This window comes from Halichoerus grypus, chromosome 15 (assembly GCF_964656455.1).
Source record: "Halichoerus grypus chromosome 15, mHalGry1.hap1.1, whole genome shotgun sequence".
In the NCBI taxonomy this organism is placed as follows: domain Eukaryota; kingdom Metazoa; phylum Chordata; class Mammalia; order Carnivora; family Phocidae; genus Halichoerus; species Halichoerus grypus.
Window position 1 is genome coordinate 12,554,701 of NC_135726.1, and position 23,692 is coordinate 12,578,392.

At 47.5% G+C, this 23,692-nt stretch overlaps 1 protein-coding gene across 2 annotated transcripts; it reads right to left on the reverse strand.

Annotated features, from left to right (window-relative positions):
- Positions 1 to 365: 365 nt before the first annotated feature.
- On the reverse strand, positions 366 to 23,635 carry AARS1 (alanyl-tRNA synthetase 1). Of its 2 annotated transcripts, none has more exons than XM_036088056.2 (21): positions 23,545 to 23,635; positions 20,266 to 20,430; positions 16,417 to 16,605; positions 16,039 to 16,184; positions 14,011 to 14,202; positions 12,772 to 12,916; positions 12,271 to 12,416; positions 11,552 to 11,660; positions 11,246 to 11,396; positions 10,179 to 10,303; positions 9,608 to 9,752; positions 8,591 to 8,769; positions 7,304 to 7,417; positions 5,682 to 5,888; positions 4,985 to 5,169; positions 3,523 to 3,631; positions 2,720 to 2,833; positions 2,006 to 2,125; positions 1,805 to 1,891; positions 1,263 to 1,376; positions 366 to 913 (listed from the first exon to the last, which is right to left on the reverse strand). In XM_036088056.2, the coding sequence occupies exons 2-21, from the start codon at positions 20,407 to 20,409 to the stop codon at positions 728 to 730; spliced, it is 2,907 nt and encodes a 968-aa protein (XP_035943949.1). In that variant the 5' UTR covers positions 20,410 to 20,430; positions 23,545 to 23,635; the 3' UTR covers positions 366 to 727. The 2 variants fall into 2 exon arrangements, with proteins under 2 accessions (XP_035943949.1, XP_035943950.1); XM_036088057.2 differs by lacking the exon at positions 23,545 to 23,635 and adding an exon at positions 23,160 to 23,180.
- Between the last annotated feature and the right edge of the window lie 57 nt (positions 23,636 to 23,692).

The following is a 23,692-nucleotide window of genomic DNA, read 5'->3' on the forward strand; positions in this document are numbered from 1 at the left end:
CCGAAGTACCCCCTGCAGCAGAGAACACCTCTGACCTCCCCCAGACCACTCAACATCACAAGGCAGGGGAGGAGGGACACAGGCCTAAGAAATGCAGAGCTTCCCCTAGGAACTGCTTCCAGTAACCCCACGGCCCATCTTCTGTTCAATGCTGAATGCCTCTCTCCATCTCATCCCCCAATTCCCCATTCTATGGGGCACCTCCACCGATGTCTTCAGGTAATCCCAGTGGCTATTCCCAAAGTTCAGGAGTCTGGAGCTGGACTTGGTGCGGACCGCAAGCCGAAGCCAGTGGGAGCCACAGGCTGTCACGTGGGGGCTCATACGGGAGGCGGGTGGTTAGGAGAACACATGGCGTCATCGGGTATTGCACAGAGTCCTTTTATTCTCTGCAGCAAAAAGGATCCCTCCCTACAGACCCAGACCCTCAGGCCCGCAAAGAACTCTATCTACAGACACGAGCAGGACAATGATAAACAGCAATCCTGGGGTAGTGGTTTTAGACGATGGCGCTGGTGTGTAGGGCTTAGGGCAGAAATGTAATGTGTGCCATGAGTCATAGGCCAGCTCCCAGGTGAGTGAGTTCCAGTTACTGCTGGGTTAGGAGGACAGATGGGGGTTTTTAAGGGTCCCAAGATCCCAAAGTCCTCGTGGCAGATGGAGAGCTGGCTGGACGGATGCATCGGGTGAAGGCAGGCTGCTTCCCAGCGGAAGCTGCCCCTACCCCTCAGTTCTTCACATCTCCCAGGCGGAGCTGGGCAAAGGAAGTGGCCAGCTGCAGGGCCTCCTGCAGGCAGCCCACATTCTTGCCTGTGGCCTGAGCAGACACATCTTTGCCACCACCTTTGCCGTCCATCAGGCCTGACACCTGCTGCACCCACTCACTGGCTTTCAGGCCCCTGTTGGCTGCATTCTGGAAGACAGGAGAAGTGGGAGTCAGGACAGAAGACGAGACTGAGGAAGACATGGAGAGGGGACGAAATGAAAAAGGATGGGGGAGCCACAGAGCCCCACTCCTGCCCTCCTGGGTGCTGCCGCCAGGGCTGAGGCACAAGGAGTCGCCAAGCCAGGTATCACCACAGTGAAACGTGTCCAAGGAGAGGGCCTGAGAGGGGGGGTGCCGGAGGAGGTGACAAACGGGGCCAGGAGGATGGCTGTTTCTAACTGGCTGCACACTCAAAAGGCTCTTGGCAAACAACTGTAAGAACCACGAAGCTTCCAACACCACTCCCCACGGGCACGGGGCTGCAGGGTATTCTGACCTGGGGGACTTGACACAAGCACGTTATCTTGCCGGCTTCATTGTCCACTGTGAAGAGCATGGCAGAGGTCTGAGGGGAATGCGTCTTGAAGAGCTTCAAGGCTTCATTCAGGGCCTGTGGGGAAAGCTGCTGTCAGGCCAGGCCTGGGGAAGGGGAGCCATGCTCTCCACCATGCAGCGAGTCTGCAGAGCCCAGTTCTCTGAGCACCCCCTGCCACCCTCCCCCTTCTAAGAGCAGGTGCTGGTCCCAGGAGACTGTACGGGGAAGAGGACCCAAGCACAAGGCCCTGCCCACACTCCAGCTCTGAGGTTTGCCTTCCATCCCCAGGAGCTGTAGCTCTCCAGCCACAGATCCCTCCATGGCTCAGCCTAACCTCAATCCCAGAGAGCGGGCCCTCAGACTACCACTCCACCACTCCACTCAGAGCCACAAAGCTCACACTTCAGCCACCAGAGGGCTGAGATCCCAAGAGGAGACAAGCAGTGGACAGGCACAGAGCGGCACGTGGAGGCCCAGCCCCCCCCCCAGCCCCCCCCGGTTGCCTTGGCTGAGGCACCACTCTCCATCTCCAAGATGACAAGGGGCTGGTTGGGGTTGCTGTCAATGAGCTGCTTTGTCTTCTCCAACACCTGCAAGGAAATCCAGAAGAGAGGCTCAGGTCAAAGGCCCAGACAGTTCACCACACAGTCTCCGCCGCGTGAGTCCTCGGACTCCCTTCCAGCCACCAGCATGGCAGCACTCACTCGCTTCTGGACATCAGCTTTGCTAGCCCGGTCTAGGTCATCCATGATCTTCTTCAGGGATTTGAGATCCTCCCGGAATTCATCCTTCTGCCACTGGGGGATGACTGCAGTGGCCAGGGCCTGGAACCAGAACCAGAATACCACTGGAATCCAGACCACAAGGAGCTAGGATACGAGGCCCAAGCCTATCCCACCCTTCTGGCTTTGAACACCAAAGTGTTCCCTGACTAGTATCCAGAAGGAAAGAGAAAACAAAAAACAAAAAGGTATCCAGTAGCCTGGAGACCACTCTATGAGCAACTACGGCAGCTGGACCCATTAGGGCGAGAGAGAAAGGGGCAGACAGAGAGAGCTGGGGCCCCCTGTAAGAGCTGGTCCCTACCAGGCAGTGAACATAGCCTATGATGGGCTCACGGGAAGCCTCCACGTATTAACAGACATGAGAAGGCCTGGACAGTGGGCACCCCTTCCCTCAACCCCCTCAACACTGGTGCCCACTCCTGCTTACAACAGGCCCTGCTATCGGCAGTGGGGGCAGCAAGCAGATTCCAGGGGTCCGCAGACCAGGATCCACAGAGCCCCCTTTGCAAGGCTGCCAGACAACAGAAGTCAGGTCAAAGAGCCACTGCACTGAGAGCCAGGACCTGAGACTTCTTCAGGGAGTGTCTGATGTATCGGCCCTGAGCAGGGCCTGAGAAGGGAGGCCGCCCCTACCTCACCAAGGTCAGCGATCTCCCTCTGCACATCCTTATTTGGCGCAGTCTGGGCTTTCACTTTGGCCTCCATGACAGAGAGCGTGTTCTTCAAGCTCTCTGCTTTCCTGAGGGCCTGGAGAGGGACAGAGCTGTAAACCTGGTCAGGTAACTTTCAGCTTCAGTGCTATCTGTAAACTGTGGCAAGCACTGAAGGCAGGTTATGGAACAACACACCCCCAAGTCACCAGAAGTTCCTCTGCCTTCAGGGAGCAAGTGTTGGCCGCCTCATGCCCCGGGAAGGAGCACCCTCCTCACACATCTGACCAGCGGAAAGGCTGCACTACCTCAGGCTCAGGGGATAACCAAGAACCCCCAAGTCAGAAGCCCTTCTCACCCCAACGAAATGATCGATCCTCAAGCCTCAGCACCCCTCAGGCCCCAGCCCCAGTCCCCACCCCGGGGCAACTATCCCCGTACACTATGTGTCTTGAACTAGGCATGTACCCCCAGGGAGACGTGAATGCTGGGGGCACTGGAAGCTACAGCCAAATTATGCCTTACCCTCCTAGAGACAGATAGATGATGGGGTCAATGGCAGAATTTACATATATTTTTAAAGATTAAACACAGTACAGCTAAGCAGTCCTGTGCGGTGGTGGCTCTCTTCTGCCAGGTGGGAGTCCCTGGAGGACAGTTCGGGGGGAGCACTGTACTTCCAATTCTGAGCGCAGCAGCTACGGAACCGTCTACACTCCAGATTCACAGACTGCGCTCCTCCTGCCTTGTGCAAATAAGCCACAAGCCACAAACTGCCACGCTCACCTTCTGGGCTTCGGCCCCTGTGACGGCAACAATCCTCCGGATGCCCTTGGCAATAGCTTCTTCACTCACAATCACAAAAGCTCCCGCGTGACTTGAATTCCGCAGGTGCCTGAATGGCAGAGCACAAAGTCCACGGTGACAAGAGGGCCCACACACCCTGGTCCTTACCACGCCCGGGAGCCCATGGTGAGGGCCTGAGGTCTCTGAAGTTCCGGGAAGCTCCCTCAAGGGGACGGTGGGAAGAGGCCCTTCACGTGGATTTCAGGGGAGGACTCAGGCCAGGAAGCCCAGGAAAGTCAGAGAAAGCCTAGCTGGGGCTGAGAACACACTGACACTGAGCAAAACACCACCTTTCTGAGCTTCAGTGTTCTCATGTATAAAATGCGGAGAAGTCTCCCTCACGGGACTATTGTGAAACTTAAATGAGATCAAACAAAAGTGCTTTGTTATCCTTAATGCCCAATGGAACGTTCCTGCTGGCAGGCTCTACGTTCATTCCTATTTCTGGTCCTCTTTGGAACAGAAACTATATTCTTCTGTCCCTGCCACTAGTTGAGACTATCCAAGGATTACCTTTAAAATCTCACCACAATCCTGTAAAAAGGTTTTATTCCCCAGGCGCTCAGAGAACCTCAAAAGCTCATTAACTTTCAGTCACTGTGACAGTGGTGTAAAGGCTTTGCAAGCAGCTTCCTGTGCTCTTGCAAAGGTAGAAAGAGGCATTAATAAGGCAGAGTGGGACTCAGGTGAAAGCCCAATTCAGCTGGGCAGAGGGAGGCCAGGAATGTGGTGCCCCAGATCCCTACCCCATCCTCCACACATGCACCTGTTCCCTGCCTGCTGCTTGCAGGAGGCCCCGGATGGGCTCTACCATGGCCTTAAGAATGTTCTTCTCAACAAGATTCCCCTGTAAGCAGGAACATCCCAGGCCACCACACCATCCCAAAATGACCCCAAGGGCTACAGACGACTCCAAGTTGGAAGAAACAAGTGGCTCTTGCAAGCCAACCTGAGCTGGGTGTGCTGTGGGGCCTGACACAGAGGCCCTGAGACAATGGGGTTCATGAATCCCCAGGAATGGAGAAGGGCTAGGACCAGCTCAGGAGCTTGGTGAGTGCTCCACGGCCTTCCTGAATCCTGAATTCATAGGCCTTCTTGTCAGATCAGCCCAGGACACAAGAGCAAGCAACCATGAACTAAATGTTAAGATCATCCTTTTCCCCGTCCTAGGAAGAATATTTCATCACAAACCTAGGAAATGTCAATGTCGGACACCAAGGGGTCTGACAGGAGCACAGGACCCTAAAGTCCTTGGGAATATTGTCTGGGAAGTATATTTCTGAGAACTTCATTTCGACCTTAGAAAAACAAGAGTGGGTCTAGCCTATTACTCACATCCTCCCAGGAGAGCACCAAATTAACAAAAAGCGAGTCCATCCACTGCTCCCCCTGATGTACTCACGTTCCCCCACAGAACTCAACAGAAGTGAGCGAGCCAGCAGGGCCAGAGGGGTCATCCAACAGCTCGGACACTGGGACCCCAATGGAGACGACTCGCACAGGGTCAGGATAGGTTTCATCAAACACAGCCCGTAGGCCCTGGATGGCTTTAGCTGCTGCCAGGGGACAATCCTGGGTGTAGACGGGCTGCCAGGGAAAAAAGACAGAAAACAGCTGGGAAAAGATCTTCTCTGGAGGTGCAGAAGGAAGTGGCAGAGGCAGCCCAGTCTTACAGGCAGGACTCTGGTTTCTAGTCCTAGCTCTCATCACGTGCCCTGAGCCTCCTGAAATAAGGCACCACATGTGAAGTCAAGGAGATCAAAATAGGAATTTCCAATTATTTTGCTAAACTGCGAACCAAATCTTATATGGATGCGCTACATGTGAAGAAGACAGAACCAGAAGAGCTCTGGAGGGAGTGGAGCAAAGACCTCCCTCTGCTCCCTCCCCAGAGGCCCTAAGGCCCCTCCATGGGATGCCACCACTCCCTACTCCCCATGCAGTTGAGAATCACTGCTTCAAACAAATCTGTGTGCTCGGCAGGATGTGGTCCAATGAGGAAGAGCATCAGGACTGAGGAGAAGGCTCCACGGAGAGAAGTGCTGGTGCAGGAAGGAGCGGGGCTCACGACCCAAGGGCTGACGCACAATCTGACCTACCTTGGCTGCCTCAATCATCCCACTGGCAATCTCTTCAGCCTTCTTGATCTGCTGAGTGGACATGGCTCCCTTGGCAGTGAAGTCAAACCGAAGGCGGTCAGGAGCAACCAGGGAGCCTCTCTGGTCAGCTTCCCCAAGCACGGAGCGCAGAGCGAAGTTCAGGATGTGTGTAGCTGTGTGGTTGCTCATGATGGGCCTCCGTCGGGCCTGTGAAAGGCAGGGATGGCTGGTGGAGAGGTCTGCCAGTCATCCCCCAACACCTGCTCTCTCCTTCCCGACTGCTAGAATTTTAAGCTGGACATGTGGCTGCCCGGAATAAGGGCTACATTTCCCTGCTTCCCTTGTAGCTAGTTGTGGCCATCTGACTACATTCTGGTCAGTGGGTTGTGAGCAGATGTGATACACACCCTTAAAAGGGAAGGAACATGCCTTCCCCTTCCTCTTTCCCACTGCCTAGAATAAGAAATAAGAGTTGGCAAATTATGGCCTGTGGGCCAAAATCCAGCCTTTTGTCCATTTTTACAAACCGGTTTATTGGAACACAGCCATACCCATGTGTTGATATAGTATGTACAACGTGAGAGGTATACAGTTGTGATTGAGATGGTATGGCTCACAAAACCGAAAGTATTTACTATCTGGAACTTTCCAAAAACAAACAAGAAAGTTTGTCAACTCCTGGCCTGGAAATGGATCCAGTGGCTACCTTCTTGGACTATGAAATCAGGGGCAACACCCCAGGAATGAGGATAGAAAAACAAGCAAGGAAAAGCTGGGGCCTACGACTTGGTGGGGCAGAGCCTCTCTATCAGCTTGCACTTTGAGAAACACATTTCTGCCTTGTTTTCAGCTATTGTTATTTGGAGCTCGGTCACATGAACAGAACCTATTTCTTAATTAATACAAGACCCCGGACTCCTGGGGCGCCTGGGTGGCTCAGTTGGTTGGGCGACTGCCTTCGGCTCAGGTCATGATCCTGGAGTCCCGGGATCGAGTCCCGCATCGGGCTCCCTGCTCGGCAGTCAGTCTCCTTCTCCCTCTGACCCTCCCCCCTCTCATGCTCTCTGTCTCTCATTCTCTCTCTCTCAAATAAATAATAAAATAAAAAATCTTTAAAAGACCCCGGACTCCTAAAGAAGTATTCACGGTTAATCTGGAGAAAGGCGATCCATGAGATGAGTCTATAAATCTCAACTAAGGTCACTGTCATCTGGGGCACCTGGCTGGCTCAGATGGAAGAGCTGGTGAATCCTGATCTCAGGGTTATGAGTTTGAGCCCCATGCTGGGTGTAGGTTACTTAAAATAAATAAATAGAATAAAATAAAATCACGGCATCTGACTTGAGAACATATCCATTTAGTAACTCACAGTTGCACCCCTCATCTGACTTAGAATATTCTATCTATTCACAGTTTCACTTAGGAGTTACAATCATGACTGGACCAATTTAAAGCCAAAGGAGATGAATTCTTTTCATAACGTGTATCAAGTCACCATGACCTACACTTGAAATACCTTGGAATTTTATATGTCAACTATACCTCGATAAAGCTGATATTTAAATTAAAAAAGGAGAGGATTACTAACCAGGTCCAGTGCCAAGGAGCATAACATAACTCACCTCGTCAATAAACAGCCAGACCTGGTCCCCAACTCTCAGGCTGCCGTAGATGGTCCCTATGTGCAGCACATACCCCCCTCGCACCTGAGCGTTCTTCACTGTGAACTCTGTTTTCTAAGAGGAGTCCAGGAGGAGAACAATATGTAAATAAACCCAGATATATATATACATATATATGTGTGTATATATATGATATCCTCTCTTTATATATACATATTACATTCTCTAAGCCCCTCCTTACTAGTGTGTGTGTATACCCTTATACATACATTATACCATTAATACCATTATAGTTATTGTATATATATACACGCACCATTATCCACTGAAAATTAATAAAAAGGAACCACACTGAGGTGGAGCCCGGTGGCTAGAAGGGGAAGCTCCAGCAGGAGCAGTAGTCAATTTCAGAAAGAATTGTCAATTACAGAACCAAGCAGAATCTCAACAGGAAAGAACCATCAAGTAGGGGCCCTAACAAGGAAAGATGCACACTGCATCTCCTCGGAGAAATCAACTACCCCTGCAACTCAGCCAATGAGAAACCATCATCACCCCAGAGCTGTGATTTTCTCCGAGGGACTTTCCTTTAAAACAAGCCCTCCCAACTTCCTCCTCCTCCTTCTCCATGAAATGTCAGTCCCTCTCCTTCCTTTGCTGGACTTGCCTGTGGTTTTGCCATAGCTTGCATGTCCCAAATTGGCAATTCTCTGCAATTTCCCAATAAACTCACTTTTCCTGGTAAAATAACGGTTTCATTTTTACAGTTTAACCATAGCTATTTACCATTAAATATACAGACCACTTTATATGTGTACAAATATATGCATATATAATATACACAGAAACACAGACGTTCCCTTAAGGAGCATCTTAGAGAATTTAAAACCATCGTAGGGAACCTGAAGCCCATGAGACAAGGTAATTCATCCAAGATCACAGAGTCAGCAATGGCAAAGCTAGAGGCTGAGACTTCTGCAAGGAAGTCTGCCCTCCAGAGAGCTACCTCTTCTTATTAATGAGGAAAGCCTGGAGGAATCCAGGATCAACCAGTGCAACCCGACCGCAGGGATCCTGCTAAGTGGGACCTAATGGCAGTGGGATCAGTGGTACAAGACACAGCTCCCTTGGCCTCAGAAACACTGACGATGGACAACACCCAAAGATCGGTTATGTCTGCTCCCCAAGGCCAAGAGTGTGAGGAGCCAGAAAAGCCACCCCAGGCCAGGCCCGGCCCTCTGTTGGACGCCCCCATCCCTGGCTAACAAGGATGAACTGCCGGCTCACATCTTCACTGTTGTCCTCAACCTTCACCAGGTAGCCTTCATCATAGGTCTGCCCGCCTTGCTCAGCATAGAAACAGGTCTTGTCCAGCACCACACCACACTCCTGGCCCGTGGACACTTCTTCCACAAACATCTTATCCCTGCGCAAGGCCAGCACTGTAGCCACCGCGTTCTCGAAGGCTGCACAGAAGGGGAAAGCAGGGTCAGTGACTTCTTTCACACATTCGTGGTTGTCATCTGCTGGATTCTATTTCTCAAACTCTCCTTAGGTCTTAATTGTCTAATTTTATTTTACAAGCAAGACCATTAGACTCCACAAAAAGGCTTAACAGCAGGGAATGTTAACAGTCAGCAGAGTGACCTTGGGACCGAGAGGCTTTCCAGGGGAGACTTTCACATCACTGGGACAGTTCTGGTCACTCTGTCTCTGAGCTATTGAACAGTAACCTAGCAAATCTGAGAAGTATTTAGGAGTAGTAATACATTCCCTACTTCCAAGGTCAATTCACAAAGAATGTACTCATTTTGTGGGCTTGCTTGGATAGATTCAGGGATCTCTGCTGAAGTGAAGAAGCGAAAACACGTATTGCCTGTTTCTTTCTTTTGATTCTTAACTTTAATTTACTTATTTAAATTAAGTAATCTCTGTACCCATTGTGGGGCTTGAACTCATGACCCCAAGATCAACAGTCACATGATCTACCGAGCCGCTATCCTGATGCAAAATTCAACAGCCACCGAACATTGTATCAATGCCAATTTCCTGGTTTCCTGAAAGGTGTTACAATTAGGGTAACTGGGTAAAGAATACGAAGACTGTCCCTAAGTTTTTTCACAACTTCCTATGAATCTATAATTATTCCAAAATGAAGAGGTAGAAGATTAGTTGCCCCGGGTCTCTAGAAGTATAAAATTACAGAACGTGACTCCACAGCACTCCAGGAGAGGCTCTGCCAGTCACCCCAGGTTCCTAATCTGGAGATTCGGCCGAGGTATGCACAGTAACACACGAACGTACCGTAGCTCCCACTGGAGTCTGAATGGTAATTATATTTTGGGGAATCATTTGTTGCTTCCAGACCCTTCTCCCGGAGCTCTTCAATAGCATAGATGTCCAGCATAATGAGGTCTTCCCCACCAGCTCCCTTGCCCTGTGATTTCAGCTGCCAGTAAGAGAAATAACCAAAAGTTACCCTAATGTGGGAAAAAGAATTCTGAAGGACTCCAAATTGCTAAACTAAGCCCAATATAAAGCTCTATAACAGTTTTTCAGTCTCAGCACTACCAACATTTGGGGCCAGGTTAATTCTTTGTTCTAGGAGGCTGTCCACTGTAGGATGTTAAGCAGCATCCTTGACCTCTACCCACTTAATGCTGGTGGCATTCCACCCTCAGCTGTGAACACCAAAAAATAACTTCATACATTACTGCCAAATATCCCCTGGGGCCAAACTGCCCCTGCTTGACACTCACTGGTCTTGGGAAAAATAGAATTCCAAAGACTTTAATGGAAGGAAACTCTTGTTCTTTGCTGCCAAGTCCTGCCTTGTTTGGTGTCGGGTTTCCTGCTCACTCCCCAAATTCTTTACCTGGGCCAGTTTCCTCTCCTCTTCAAATCCATCCATATCCACCACCAGGCCCTTCTCTTCAGCAATCAGTCCAGTGAGATCCACTGGAAACCCATAGGTGTCATAGAGGAGCCAAGCAGTGTCCCCTACACAGCACAAAGGAACTGTGTAAGAATGACACAGGAAGTCCCCTCCTTTGCCACCCCAAGCCCTTCCCAAAGGAAGCTGACAGTGACAGAAGGAACTGGAGACAAGGCAAGTTAATATTGATTCTGTTCACTTGTCCAGAAAATCCATCAACTCTTTCAGAATTGACCTGGAGGAAGTACAAGAGGTCTCCTGGTAAAGTTCTGTTTCTTAATCAGAACACAAGTCTGTTCAGTTTGTGGAAATTCATCAGGTTTTCCCCTTGTTCATTATACTGCAATACAAATTAAAAAAAATTTTTTTCTGGAATTTTCCAGTCTAGAAAAAACAAAAAAGAAAAAAAGCCAAGTTGCACAACACTATATACCATATATTCCCATTTTTGCTGGAAAACACATACACAGGCCCCTACATACATGTGTATGCAAATAGAAAAAAGCCCTGAGTAGTTATACAACAAACTCTTAAGAACTGTTAGCTCTGAGAAATGAGTTTAGGAAAGAGAATCTTCATTTTTTTTTTTTTTTTTTAAAGATTTTATTTATTTACTTGAGAGAGAGAGAACGAGAGACAGAGAGCATGAGAGGGAGGAGGGTCAGAGGGAGAAGCAGACTCCCCGCCGAGCAGGGAGTCCGATGCGGGACTCGATCCCGGGACTCCAGGATCATGACCTGAGCCGAAGGCAGTCGCCCAACCAACTGAGCCACCCAGGCGCCCGAGAATCTTCATTTTTAACTTCTGTGTTATTTAAATACTTTACCACAATAACATATTACTTTTACAATTTTACTATAAACCCCATTTTATACCAAAAGCAGTATAACCAAGCTATCCTTAGCCCTTGGGAGACACGGGACTCCACTGTCAATTTTGAAAAAGGGCTTGCCTCTTCTGGAAAGATGAACCAGCCTGGATGAAGAAAGGAACAAACCGGTCCTTACCAGGAATGGTTTTACAATCTCCCAGGCTCTGTATTTTCCGGTCCAAGATGCGGCGTCCTCTGCTGAGAGTCTTGAGAAACTGCACTTCTTCTTCATTAATGATGTCCTTCACCATATCTGGGTCCTTCTTCAGCTCAGGAAATGCGTCTCCCTGGCAAAGGGGAAACAGAGACGTGGGCTCAATGAAGACAGGGACCATTCCACGACCCCCCTAAAAACTCTCATTAACAGTATGCTAACTCCCACCCCATCCCTCTAAGCTACATGCATTAGGAGAACAGAAGTTAAGCAAGGAGATACACCTACCAAGGACTGGACGACAACGTCTACTAACGTGGCAAAGAACCCCCTGCTGGCATTGAGTTTCTCATGGGAATATCGAACAGCCCGGCGGAGAATCCGTCTCAACACATACCTGAAACAGGCAGAAGACCACCTCCTCTAGACAACCTTCCCAGCTAGGCATTTTGTAATAGGGCTTTTGGAATTCTCCCCAAAGCAACATGACCAGCTTTTTGTCTTTCTCTTTCAGAGACTTTCTTTTATCCTAAGACCTTTTTGTGAGCCCCAGAGGTCATTAACATTAATTCCAGCAGAAAACTCAGGAATATACCCACAAATATGCATCAAGGGTAACCCTGGTTTGTTTTTCTACCACATCCTGCTGACCCAGAGATGGAGGCAAGTTCAGCCCAGATGGCTGATGACCCAAATCCCAGGTCCTGCCTATCAGTAATAAAATTACCCGGGGCTAATCAGTATCTATCCCATCCCACCCTGCCAATATCCTACCAGACAACCTAAAATACAATCTCTATCTTATCTTGTACTTAGCAGCAAAGATTTACTATAGTGGGACTCTGTAACCCAAGCTAAAACTCTCTTAATCCCTAAAAAAATATAGGGATCCCTCCAACCACCTAAAAGGCAAAGAAAACAAGAATAAAGAATGGCTTTAAGTTCCACAGAGAGTAATCAAACTCACAGTGGCAGTCCTAACGCTGCCCCGTGTGTAACAGACTTACCCCCGCCCTGTGTTGTCAGGTCGGCCACCATCGGCCAATGCCACGGTGATGGTCCGGGCATGGTCAGCCAGCACCCGATAGGCCATATCGATCCCATCGGCATCATCAGCACCAACTTTCCCAGCGTATGGCCGGGCACCTGTGCCCTACAGATAAAAACCAGGAGACGGCTCATTAGGAAGCACCCTTCTGACACTGCCTTGCCCTAGAAGATTCCAAGAGGACTGAGCAGGCATGGGGGGCAGGATGACCCTCTTGCCAGATCTTTTAACACCAAGAAAGGGGACAGCAAGAGTAAAGAGCCTCCAGTCAGGTCCCTGCACTCAACAAACCACAGTGCCTTGTACTCAAGAGCCTCTTAGGTTATTAACAATTAAACTGACAGATAGTCACAGGTACCCTTAGCTGGCAAAGATAGGATTATTTTATCTTTGACAGTATTGCTAAGAGTCCAACCTAGAAACCTCCAGATGTCTGCAATGTTTGCAATAGGACCAGTACCTTCTGAATGGCTTCGAAGTAAGGAACAAAAAGGTCAGTGTCGTAGTTGGACATCTTATTCTGCAGTACCGACACCAGTCGCTCCAGACCCATCCCTGTGTCGATGCTTTTCTTAGGAAGAGGTTTCAAAATGCCATCGCCTTCCCTGCAGGATCCAGAGAAAGAGGAAGTTGAAACAAGGACTCTAAGTGCCACCTTTTTCCACTGGTTAAAACTCGGTTATGTAGCACAGATTACAGGCTCTGACTATTTGTCATCTGCCTCTGCCTGATTTGGTGGGAGGAGAGTGGAGGGGAAAAGGGATGAAGTACTCTGGGGCCTATTAAAGAGTGAGGCAGGCACTTGGTGGCTCAGTTGGTTAAGCATCTGCCTTCGGCTCAGGTCATGATCCCAGAGTCCTGGGATGGAGCCCCGCATTGGGCTTCCTGCTTAGTGGGGAGTCTGCTTCTCCCTCTGCCTCTGCTGTTCCCTCCCACTTGTGCTCTCTCACTTTCTCTCAAATAAATAAAATCTTAAAAAAAAAAAAAAAGTGAGGCAAGCCTCAAGCAAATGAGTTTTTTAAATAATTTTTAAAAAGATTTTATTTATTTATTTGACAGAGAGAGAGGGAGAAAGAACGAGCAGGGGGAATGGCAGGCAAAGGGGGAAGCAGGCTCCCAGCCCAACTGAGCCACCCAGGCGTCCCGGAAATGAGCTTTAAAATCGCAGTCCATAGGGATGCCTGGGTGGCTCAGTTGGTTAAGCGTCCGACTCCTGGTTTCGGCTTAGGTCATGATCTCATAGTTGTGGGACTGAGCCCCTCATCAGGATCTGCACTCAGTGCGGAGTCTGCTTCAGATTCCCTCTCCCTCTCTCCCCCACTCTGTCTGTCTCTGTGTCAAATAAATAAAATAAATAAAATCTTAAAAAATTCAAATAAAATACAATCGCAGTCCAAATTACCGCAAAAATGACATTATAGGAATAGTCCTGAAGCAGGTACTATGTGGAATAAAACTAATTTACAAAAGATTAGGTCCAGCCGTGTCTCAGAGATCAGAGGGAAAGAAAACCTGAGAGAGAAAATCTAAATAATGTCCACAAGATGCCCAGATGCCTTTAGTGCCTGCTTTGGCTCTGCTCCACTGTCCCCAAAGACGAGGATGAGAACATAGCCTTGTGCTCTGAGTTCCTCTTTCTCTACTTGGCTTAGGGAAAGGTGCTGCTATTAGCAGCAACAGTTCCGGGCCCCAAGGCCACCTGTTATACTGGATGAACACAAGGTTCCAAATCTCCAGCACATTGGGGTCATCCTGGTTGACGAGGTGTGCAGCATCCCGGCCACCAATCCGGTCATAGTGGATCTCACTGCAGGGACCACATGGGCCTGTGTCACCCATCTCCCAGAAGTTATCCTTCATGTTGCCAGGGAGGATTTTGGTGTCATCCAGCCTGCGGAGAGTAGGGAAGATAAGCCCAGTTACAGCCATTGACAAGGATTCTGCCCAGATTTGCATCTACTACAAAAGGAGATCCTTATTCATTTCTATTTAAAAAAAAAAAAAGGCGCCCTCCTTGGCAATGACTAATGCTGAGCCTGCACAGCAGGGACTAAAGAAGCAGGACAGGATTCTCACGAGTGACTACAAGAGAATATAAAATATACATAAGTAAACAAAATATCATAACTAAATAAAAATGGGAAAAGATAGGGATAGAGCCTAGAAAGGAACACATGAAAATGAAAACATCTATGCTCAATATGACCAGAATTTAAGCAAATACTTTCTTTGCAAATGTTCCTTCATTTTATTTATTTTTTATTTTACTTATTTATTTTTTTAAAGATTTTATTTATTCATCTGAGACATAGAGATAGAGACAGAGAGAGAGCATGAGAGGGAGAGAGGCAGAGGGAGAGGGAGAAACAGGCTTCTCGCTGAGCCAGGAGCCCGACGTGGGGCTCGATCCCAGGACCCTGGGGTCATGACCTGAGCCGAAGGCAGACGCTTAACCATCTGAGCCACCCAGGGCCCCTGTTCCTTCATTTTAAAAAATGGAAACACTAGAAGCATTAAAACGCCTGCTGAGTATTTCAAGTCACTTTTCTATGCCCCAATTTAGTCAAGTTTTTCACCTTAAAATGATAACAAAAGGAATTTAATAAGATTAAAATTATTTCTAAAATATTGAACTCTGCTGAGAGCTGCTAGGTAACACAGCACTCAGAAAAGATTGTGCACAATGGATAAAGAGAGTCCAGATATACACAAGCCAAGCAAAACAGGATTCCCGGGGCGCCTGAGTGGCTCAGTCGTTAAGCGTCTGCCTTCGGCTCAGGTCATGATCCTGGGGTCCTGGGATCGAGCCCCACATTGGGCTCCCTGCTTGGCGGGAAGCCTGCTTCTCCCTCTCCCACTCCCCCTGCTTGTGTTCCCTCTCTCGCTGTGTCTCTCTCTGTCAAATAAATAAATAAAATCTTAAAAAAAAAAAAAAAACAGGATTCCCAATCAAGAGTAGTATTTAAGGTTCAAGTGTGTTACTGCTCTAAATGTCCAAGTACATGTAGACCACAGAATCTAACCAAGGAGGGGTTTCAGACCAAGTACCAGGGGAAGCTGGATTGGAATAATATTACTAGAGTAAAAGTAATTAATAAATGAATGAAACAGAGAGACTGTGCTAAGTGTAATAAAAAGCTATGCCTTTTTTAAGAGTTAAAGTAAAAAGCATAAGAAAATGAACAGGGCGCCTGGGTGCCTCAGTCAGTTAAGTGTCTGACTCTTGGTTTTGGCTCAGGTCATGACTGAGCCCTGTGTTTGGCTCCCTGCTCATCATGGAGCCTGCTTGAGATTCTCTCTCCCTCTCCCTCTGCCCCTCCCCCTACTCACCTCTGTCACTCTCTCTCAAACAATTCTTAAAAAAATAGAAAGAAAGAAAGAAGAAGGAAAGAAGAAGGAAAGAAGGAAGGAAAGAAGGAAGGAAGGAAAGAAGGAAGGAAAGAAGGAAGGAAAGAAGGAAGGAAAGAAAGAAGGAAAGAAAGAAAGAAAAAGAAAAGAAGAAAGAAAGAAAGAAAGAGAAAGAAAGAAAAGAAAAGAAAGAAAGAAAGAAAGAAAAGGCAACAAACGCACCAAAGGATAATTGCTCCCAGTCACTCCCCCCTCCACCTCAAAATGCATAGCCCAAAACAGGAAATGGCAATGCACTCCAAGCCCTAATACCCCACTGTGGCACCAAGTCAGAAATCACCTCATTCCTCCACACTCAACATGTGAGATGCATTCTTACCCCAGGTTTTGCCAAATCTGTCTGCACTCCAGGTCTGGTTCTAAGCCAGCTGCTTCATCCCCACCAAAGTAAGTAACGTAAAGTCTCTCAACTGGAATGCCAAACTCTTGGGTGAGAAGCTCCAGAGCCATCTTACATGCCAATTCCTACGAAAAGAACAAAAAGAAAGATGTGGAATGTGGCCAAACCAAAATCTATTTAGTCTGAGTAGAAACAGTCCAGATCCTAGGAATCCAAATATAAAACTATAACATCTTCACTATCAACCCAGACAAATTCAGGATCAATTTATACAAGACATCCAAAACATAATCTGAAATCATCAAATGCTAGGCACTGCTTCCAGGAAGTCTTAGTAGATCTCCTCTTTGAGCTTACCTTGAAGTAATCTCCAAAAGACCAGGAACCCAACATCTCAAAGAAGGTGTGATGATAGACATCCTTGCCCACATCATCTAGATCATTGTGTTTGCCCCCAGCCCGGATGCATTTCTGGGTATTGGCAGCTCTGCTCAGCTTGGCCATAGGGTGAGATGGGTCAATAGTGTTCAGAAAGATGGGTTTGAACTAAAAAAGAAAGGGAACGTTTCAGCTTTGACAGAGTTGCAGATCTATCAGGGGGTGACATGGTGGCAGGAAGAGACCACACAGAAACTGTTCAGTTTGTGATTTAATCAGCCTGGAATACAGAAACTCGCGAGGCACGTGGCCTGCTGGGGCCACAGCAGAAGCAGCCTATCTTGGAGCAGCTTCTCCCTGGTCCTAGTTCTCAAACGGTCCCCACCATTGCCAGCAACACCACCTGTACCAGGGAAACACCTGCTGGATCTGTGGTAACAGTCAGAGGTTGATGTGGTGAAATCCAAGCTTCCTCAGGAGTCTCTGGTGGTCAGGGCTTATAACATCTTTCTCGAAGAACTTTTTCTAAAAGTGATGTGTTGGGGGCGCCTGGATGGCTCAGTCGGTAGGGCAAGCAACTCTTGATCTCAGGGTCATGAGTTCAAGCCCCACGATGGGCACAGGACTTACTTAAAAAGAAAATAAATAAATTTTAAAAAGTGATGTGCGGGCTTAATGGTGATAAGGAAGAAAAAAAATTGAGATCTATTAAGGGAATAAAATCAGCACAACTTGGGGCGCCTGGGTGGCTCAGTCGTTAAGCATCTGCCTTTAGCTCAGGTCATGATCCCAGGGTCCTGGGATCGAGCCCTGCATCGGGCTCCCTGCTCAGCCAGGAGCTGCTTCTCCCTCTCCCACTCCCCTTGCTTGTGTTCCCTCTCTCGCAGTGTCTCTCTCTGTCAAATAGATAAATAAAATCTTTAAAAAAAAAAAAAATCAGCACAACTTGATGAACGACTGATGTGCAGAGAGAAGGTATTATTTTGCTCTGAGGATTTATCAAGTTATACTTTGACGTATCATTGTTATGTAACTTTGCTTTATTTTCCCACTAGACCTGACCAATTTGGTAACCACTAGTCACCTATGACTTGTACAATTAATTAAAATGAAATTATTAGTAATTAATTAAAATTTTTTAAAAACAAAAAATTCTGTTCCTCAGTCACATTAGCTCAATAACCATGCATGGGGTGCCTGGCTGACTCAGTCAGTGGAGCATGCAACTTCTGATCTCAGGGTTGTAAGTTCGAGTCCCATGCCGGCTGTAGAGATTACTTAAATAAATAAATAAATAATTTAAAAACCTAAAAAAAAAAAAAACAAACCATCGCGCATGGCTGGTGGCTGCCATACTGGGCACCCGGCTATAGAACATTACCATCATTGCGGAAGTTCCATTTGACAGTTCTAAACTAGACCATGAACTCCTTATAAAGCAAAAACTTTATTACTTATCTTTGTATATCCAGTACCTAGCATAGTACCTGGAAAAGGGCAGATGCCTAATAAATACTATTTTTAAACTTTTTTTTTTTTTTAAAGGAGCAAAAACCCATCAAGGTATTTCTGATTACGAGGCGGTATAGCACAAGAGTTAAGCAAACAACTACCGGGTTCCAATCTACCCGCCAGCATTCACCAGCTACGTCAGCTTGGGCAATTTACTTGAGCTGTCAGTGCATCAATACAGAGTGAGGATTAAATGAGTCAGCTCACGTAAAAGACGGAGAACAGTGCCTGGCACAAAGTAAGTGTGACACACAACAGTCTAATCATTACTGTTACTCAGAGAACGTTAGCGCACCGGACTCCCATGGTTCCTCTAACAAGTACAGTCGGCACATGTGGGAGAAGACAAAACCCATGCCTAGGAATGCCAGAGTAGAACAGAACCTTCCCAGTGTTCCAAAAACCCACCCCCTTGCAAGTCCACATAAAATTAGTGCCCCCTATTCCAGGTGTAGACAAAGGACTCGATGCACACACATAATTGAAAACGTGTGTATAATTGTAAGTTAATGTTATACAAGACAGAAAATGTTCCCACTGGGGCGCCTGGGTGGCTCAGTTGGTTAAGTGTCTGCCTTTGGCTCGGGTCATGATCCCAGGGTCCTGGGATCCCTGCTCAGCAGAGAGTCTGCTTCTGACCCTCCCCTGTACTCAAGTTCTCGCTGGCTCTCTCTCTCTCTAATGAATAAATTAAAAGTCTTAAAAAAAAAAAAGAAAGAAAGAAAATGTTCCCACTGCTTCTAATTTTCTATGCCAGGAAAGAAAAGAAAATGTCAACTTATCACTTAGTGCAGAGTGAGACACATTCTAAGGGCCAGTCGGTCCACTGGGCTAAAGAGCGTTCCAAGAAAACCACCAAAGGAAAGCCCTGAAGACACTATGTAACCTGAATCCACTTCCAGTCCACAATCAGCCTGATAAACAGTGTTCAATATCACAACCAAACTTTCAAATTATCTTTTATAGCTCAACTGCCCCAAACATAAATCCTACTAATAAAGTTTCATCAGTAGTGGATCCAAATTGGCATTGGTGGCAGAAGCTTCAAGAAAGAGTTTAAAAAAAAATCAATATGGGCATCTGGGGGGCCCAGTCTGTTAGGCATCTGACTTTTAGATTTTGGCTGAAGTCATGATCTCAGGGTCCTGGGATCAAGCCCCATGTGGGGTTCCAAGCTCAGCGGAGAGTCTGCTTGAGATTCTCCCTTCCTCTCCCACTACCCCTCCCACCCACCCCCACACACGCACACATTCTCTCTCTAAATAAATAAATCTTTAAAATTAAAAAAATAAAAATAATAGAAAAGTTAAAAAAAATCAAAAAAGGTGCATGGCTCAGAATGGGAATGAAAGCAAAGCTTTGAAAAGAATCTTGAAGTACTCACTTATTTTATAAAGAAAAAAACAAGGGGGGGGGGGTCCCTGAGTGGTTCAGTCCATTAAGCATATGCCTTTGGCTAAGATCATGATTATCAGGATCCTGGGATGGAGCCCCCCGTCGGGCTCCCTGCTCAGTGAAGAGCCTGCTTCTCCCTCTCCTGCTCCCCCTGCTTGTGCTCTCTCTCTCAAATAAATAAATAAAATCTTTAAAAAAAGAAAAGAAGGGGCGCCTGGGTGGCTCAGTCGTTAAGCGTCTGCCTTCGGCTCAGGTCATGATTCCGGGTCCTGGGATCGAGCCCTGCATCGGGCTCCCTGCTCGGCAGGAAGCCTGCTTCTCCCTCTCCCACTCCCACTGCTTGTATTCCCTCTCTTGCTGTGTCTCTCTCTGTCAAATAAATAAATAAAATCTTTAAAAAAAAAAAAAAAAAAAAAAAAAGAAAATAAAAGAAAAAGATATAGAAAAAAACAAAGAAAATGAAGACTTGAAGGAGAATCACGGTAGCTGGGTCAATAGGTCTCTTCAGGGCTCAGCAAGATTAACCTAGCCAATGACTCTAAAAAAACACAGCTTTTTCCTTAGAATAATAAAGGCAAAACTTCATACAGACTAGGGGCACCTGGCTGGCTGAGTCAGTAGGACATGTGACTCTTGAACCTCGGGGTCATAAGTTCAAGCCCCACACTGGGCAAAAAAAAAAAAGTTAAAAAAAAGAAGGGGCGCCTGGGTGGTTCAGTCGTTGAGCGTCTGCCTTTGGCTCAGGTCATGATCCCAGGGTCCTGGGATCGAACCCCGCATCCGGCTCCCTGCTCCACGGGAAGCCTGCTTCTCTCTCTCCCACTCCCCTTGCTTGTGTTCCCTCTCTCTCTGTGTCTCTCTCTGTCAAATAAATAAATAAAATCTTAAAAAAAAAAGAAAGAAAAAGGAAAAAACCCTTACCTGGTTCATGCCCGCATTGGCAAAGAGCAAAGTGGGATCATCCAATGGGATGGTGGCAGATGAGTGAACATAGGTGTGCTCATTTCTCTTGAAGAAATCTATAAATCGCTGCCGGATTTCACTTGCTGTTAGGGTCGAGTCCATCTTGAAAATAACCCTATGGAACTAACCACAGAAAAAATGAAGGAAAATTAGGGGGAATTGAAACTAAGATATGTAGGCATTACACAAGACTCCTGGCTTCTCAGGCCAAGTCAAAGCAGGACACCGGTAAGCTGTTTGATCCTAAAACCTCTATGTTGTAACATCCAAGGCTAAAATCATTATCGAAGCAAAACTTGCTGCACCAGCAAACAAGAGCTCCACGTGTTCTTCCTTCCCATGCCAACCTCAATAGGTTCAATACACCAACACATCAAGTAGAGCAGGAGTGTTTTCTTCATGTGTTCATTTATTCCAAAATATGAAGATGTACACTGCATCCTCTGTGCCAAGGCTTGGCCAGGAATTAGGAAATGGGAATAAAAACCTCATGGTTTACAATCCAGCAGAGAAGCCTACTAGGGCTGGGAGGATGCTCAGGAGACCTGGGTTCCAGTCCCAGCTGTAAACCCTTACAGAGTCACTTCACCTCACCAACAAATGGAGGGGTCCATACGAGATGAACTCTAAGGCCCCCTCCAGCTCTGTGTTCATCTACATGCCTAGAATCTTGCAAAGTCCCATTATCCCTAAAGCCAGGGTCTCTAGGTTTGGCCTGACCATCTTGGGGAGGCTGCTGTCAACAGCAGTGGACCTGGGGATGGGCCTAGTTATACAAGGGACTGCCTGCAAGTAGGACTATACCTGCCTCCATCTAGCCTGAGCACCCCCAGAACAACTGGCAGGCTGACTGCTACCTTCCCAGCTATTAGGTTACTAGGAGGTGAGGATGTTGCAGCTACCCTGAGGAGGTCAGCTCAGAGCCAAAGAGAAAGGGGTTCAGAAGAGAGAGAAATTTAGGAAATGAAACAACTTGACAATTTCAAAGCCCTTTCACATCCATTACGATTTCCCTGAGAGGCAGGATGGAGAAAAGTGACAGCCCTTGGTGGGCAGGTGCCAGTCACTGGCATGGTGCCATAGTGCCATCAGCACTGGGAAAATGGGAACCCTCTGGCTGACATTAGTCTCTAGAGTTCAAGACCCAACTCTAACCATAAAAAAGTCACTTTGTCCCAAATTTGTTTCCTTTTGTTTCCTTTTTTTGTTTTTTGGGTTTTTTTTTTTTAAGATTTATTTTTTGAGAGAGAGAGAGCGAACACAGGGGCACAAGTGTGGGGGAGGGGCAGAGGGAGAAGCAGACTCCCTGCTTCGATCCCAGAACTCTGAGATCACGACCTGAGCGGAAGGCAGACGCTTAACCCACTGAGCCCTGTTTCTTTTGTAAAAAAAGTAGTATCTAACTCTGCCTACTCCACCCGGCTGTTGTGAGACTCAATACCCATCAGTTATTTGGAAGCAACTTGTAAACTGGAAAGCACTAAAGGAACATGGATGCTATTACTTCAAGTCACTTAGTGCAAAGTTGTTTCTTCCCTTCTAAGGAAGATGAAGATGTACACAGTGATTTATGGTTAATCACAATTTCAAATGATTAATTCACAATTCAATCAACTCATTACTCAAACCAAAGCCCTTTGGCCAAAAAGATGGTGAAACACTGGCTGAAAGAGCCCAAGAGCAGACCAAAACTCCCACCGATAAGGACTTTTATGTCCTTGCAAAGGAGTCAAGGCTAGGGTTTTTAGAAACTTTGCCACACCACATCCCTCCTCATCATGACTCTCAATGAATCTTAATGGTGGCAAAAATGAATGTACAGTGCCAGTTCTGACTGAGCAACATCTGAGCAGTTTCAAAATGTTCCCTGCTCCTCCTCTAAACAGGCTGAGGTAAATAAGCTGTATTCCAAAAGACTCGTAAATCTCCCATTTTGCTTACTCATTCAACATATATAAATGCATACTGTGCCAGGAACCAAGATGAATGAGTCTATGCCCTCAACGGGGAGACAGTCATATAGAAAGAACTGCAAAATGATGTAAGGATCCAATATATTCACTATAAGCCCTACAGAGGCAGGGACTCTTAAAAGCCATGTCACCATCACAAATTCATTTATTCAATATATACTGGAACGCTGTATGTATTGTATATCCACTGGAAGGTGGCAGAAAGGATGGAGATTCTACTTCCCAGCACAGGCTGTAAAGGTCTTGAGTACCTTAAATCACACCGGCCTTTGGGTTTAAGGATCCAGTGGTAGAACCTTTCAATGTGCTCTTCATTTGCCAAGTAAGCTGTCTACCCTGCCCCACTCTTGCCCATTTCCTAGTTAACTCCTCAATTTTGATATATCAATTCCGAAGACACTGATTTAAGGAAGCCTTCTCCTTCTTGATCCCAGATTCTCCCTATCTTTTTTTTTTCCTCATAGCTCCAAGTGTCTTCCTTTATAACTTCCACACCCATTGGACTGCTTGCTCCATGTCCATCTCCCCCATCAGGCTGTAAGTTCCACCCCCGTGAGAATCATGACTGGCTTTTTTGCTCACCATAGGGGAACAGCTTCAACATCTAGTACAACGATTGCTAAATAAGTATTTCAGGATTAGTATGGTCCTTTAATAGCAAACTGTTAGCGAACTTAAAGCACACCGGGAAATGCAGACTCTCTTTAAAAGTAACAGCAGAACATGATGGGGCATAGGAAGTGCTTCCAGATGAACCTGAACCAGTACCAGCTAGTTTTAAGAATTCAGGAAATGGCTCATAGGGGAATTACACCCATCTAGACCACCCTCGCGCCCCAACCCCCACAACCTCCTCGCCCGCCCCTGGGGGATTAAAACCTCAGCTTTGGGCGGGTAGTCAAGGGCAACCGTGATCCTCCCAAGGTCTTGGTCCTCGGCAAGGCCACCCGCGGCCACTCCGCCACCGGCGCTTAGGGGGCTACAATATGCCTCTCTCCCGCTGCGCTGTAGCCAGGCGGCTGCCCCGGCCCCGAGTCCAGTCCAGGCCCCGGTTCCAGTCCAGGCCCCGGTTCCAGTCCAGGCCCCGGTTCCAGAGGCCTCGTGGAGCCTGGCCCCAGGGACCCGCTGGGGCGGCTGCGCTTTCAGGCCCCCGACCCAGCAGCTCTAGCGGCGCCGCAAAACTCTCCGAGGCCCATCTGCTTCTCCCGAGGGTCGCCGTCCCTAACTCTTCCCTCATAGCCCACCACCCTGAGCCAGAGGTTACCTGTCCCCGCAGACGCGCAGCAGCACCCGCCAGGAGTCTCAACAGACCGCAACCCGCACAGCCCTGCCCAATCAGAGCGCCCCGATGGAAAGTGCCCCGCCTAGATTTACCTTTACGAGACACTTATTGGTCAGCTAACATGCCAATC

Coding starts and splice junctions, on each gene's coding strand:
- AARS1 (XM_036088056.2), bottom strand. CDS start 20,409: ATGGACTCGACCCTAACAGCAAGTGAAATCCGGCAGCGATTTATAGAT. Junction 10,304..11,245: donor AGATTGTAAAACCATTCCTG/GTAAGGACCGGT, acceptor TGTGCTGTGTAG/GGGACACTGCTTGGCTCCTC. Junction 2,834..3,522: donor CAGGGGCCGAAGCCCAGAAG/GTGAGCGTGGCA, acceptor GTCCCTCTCCAG/GCCCTCAGGAAAGCAGAGAG.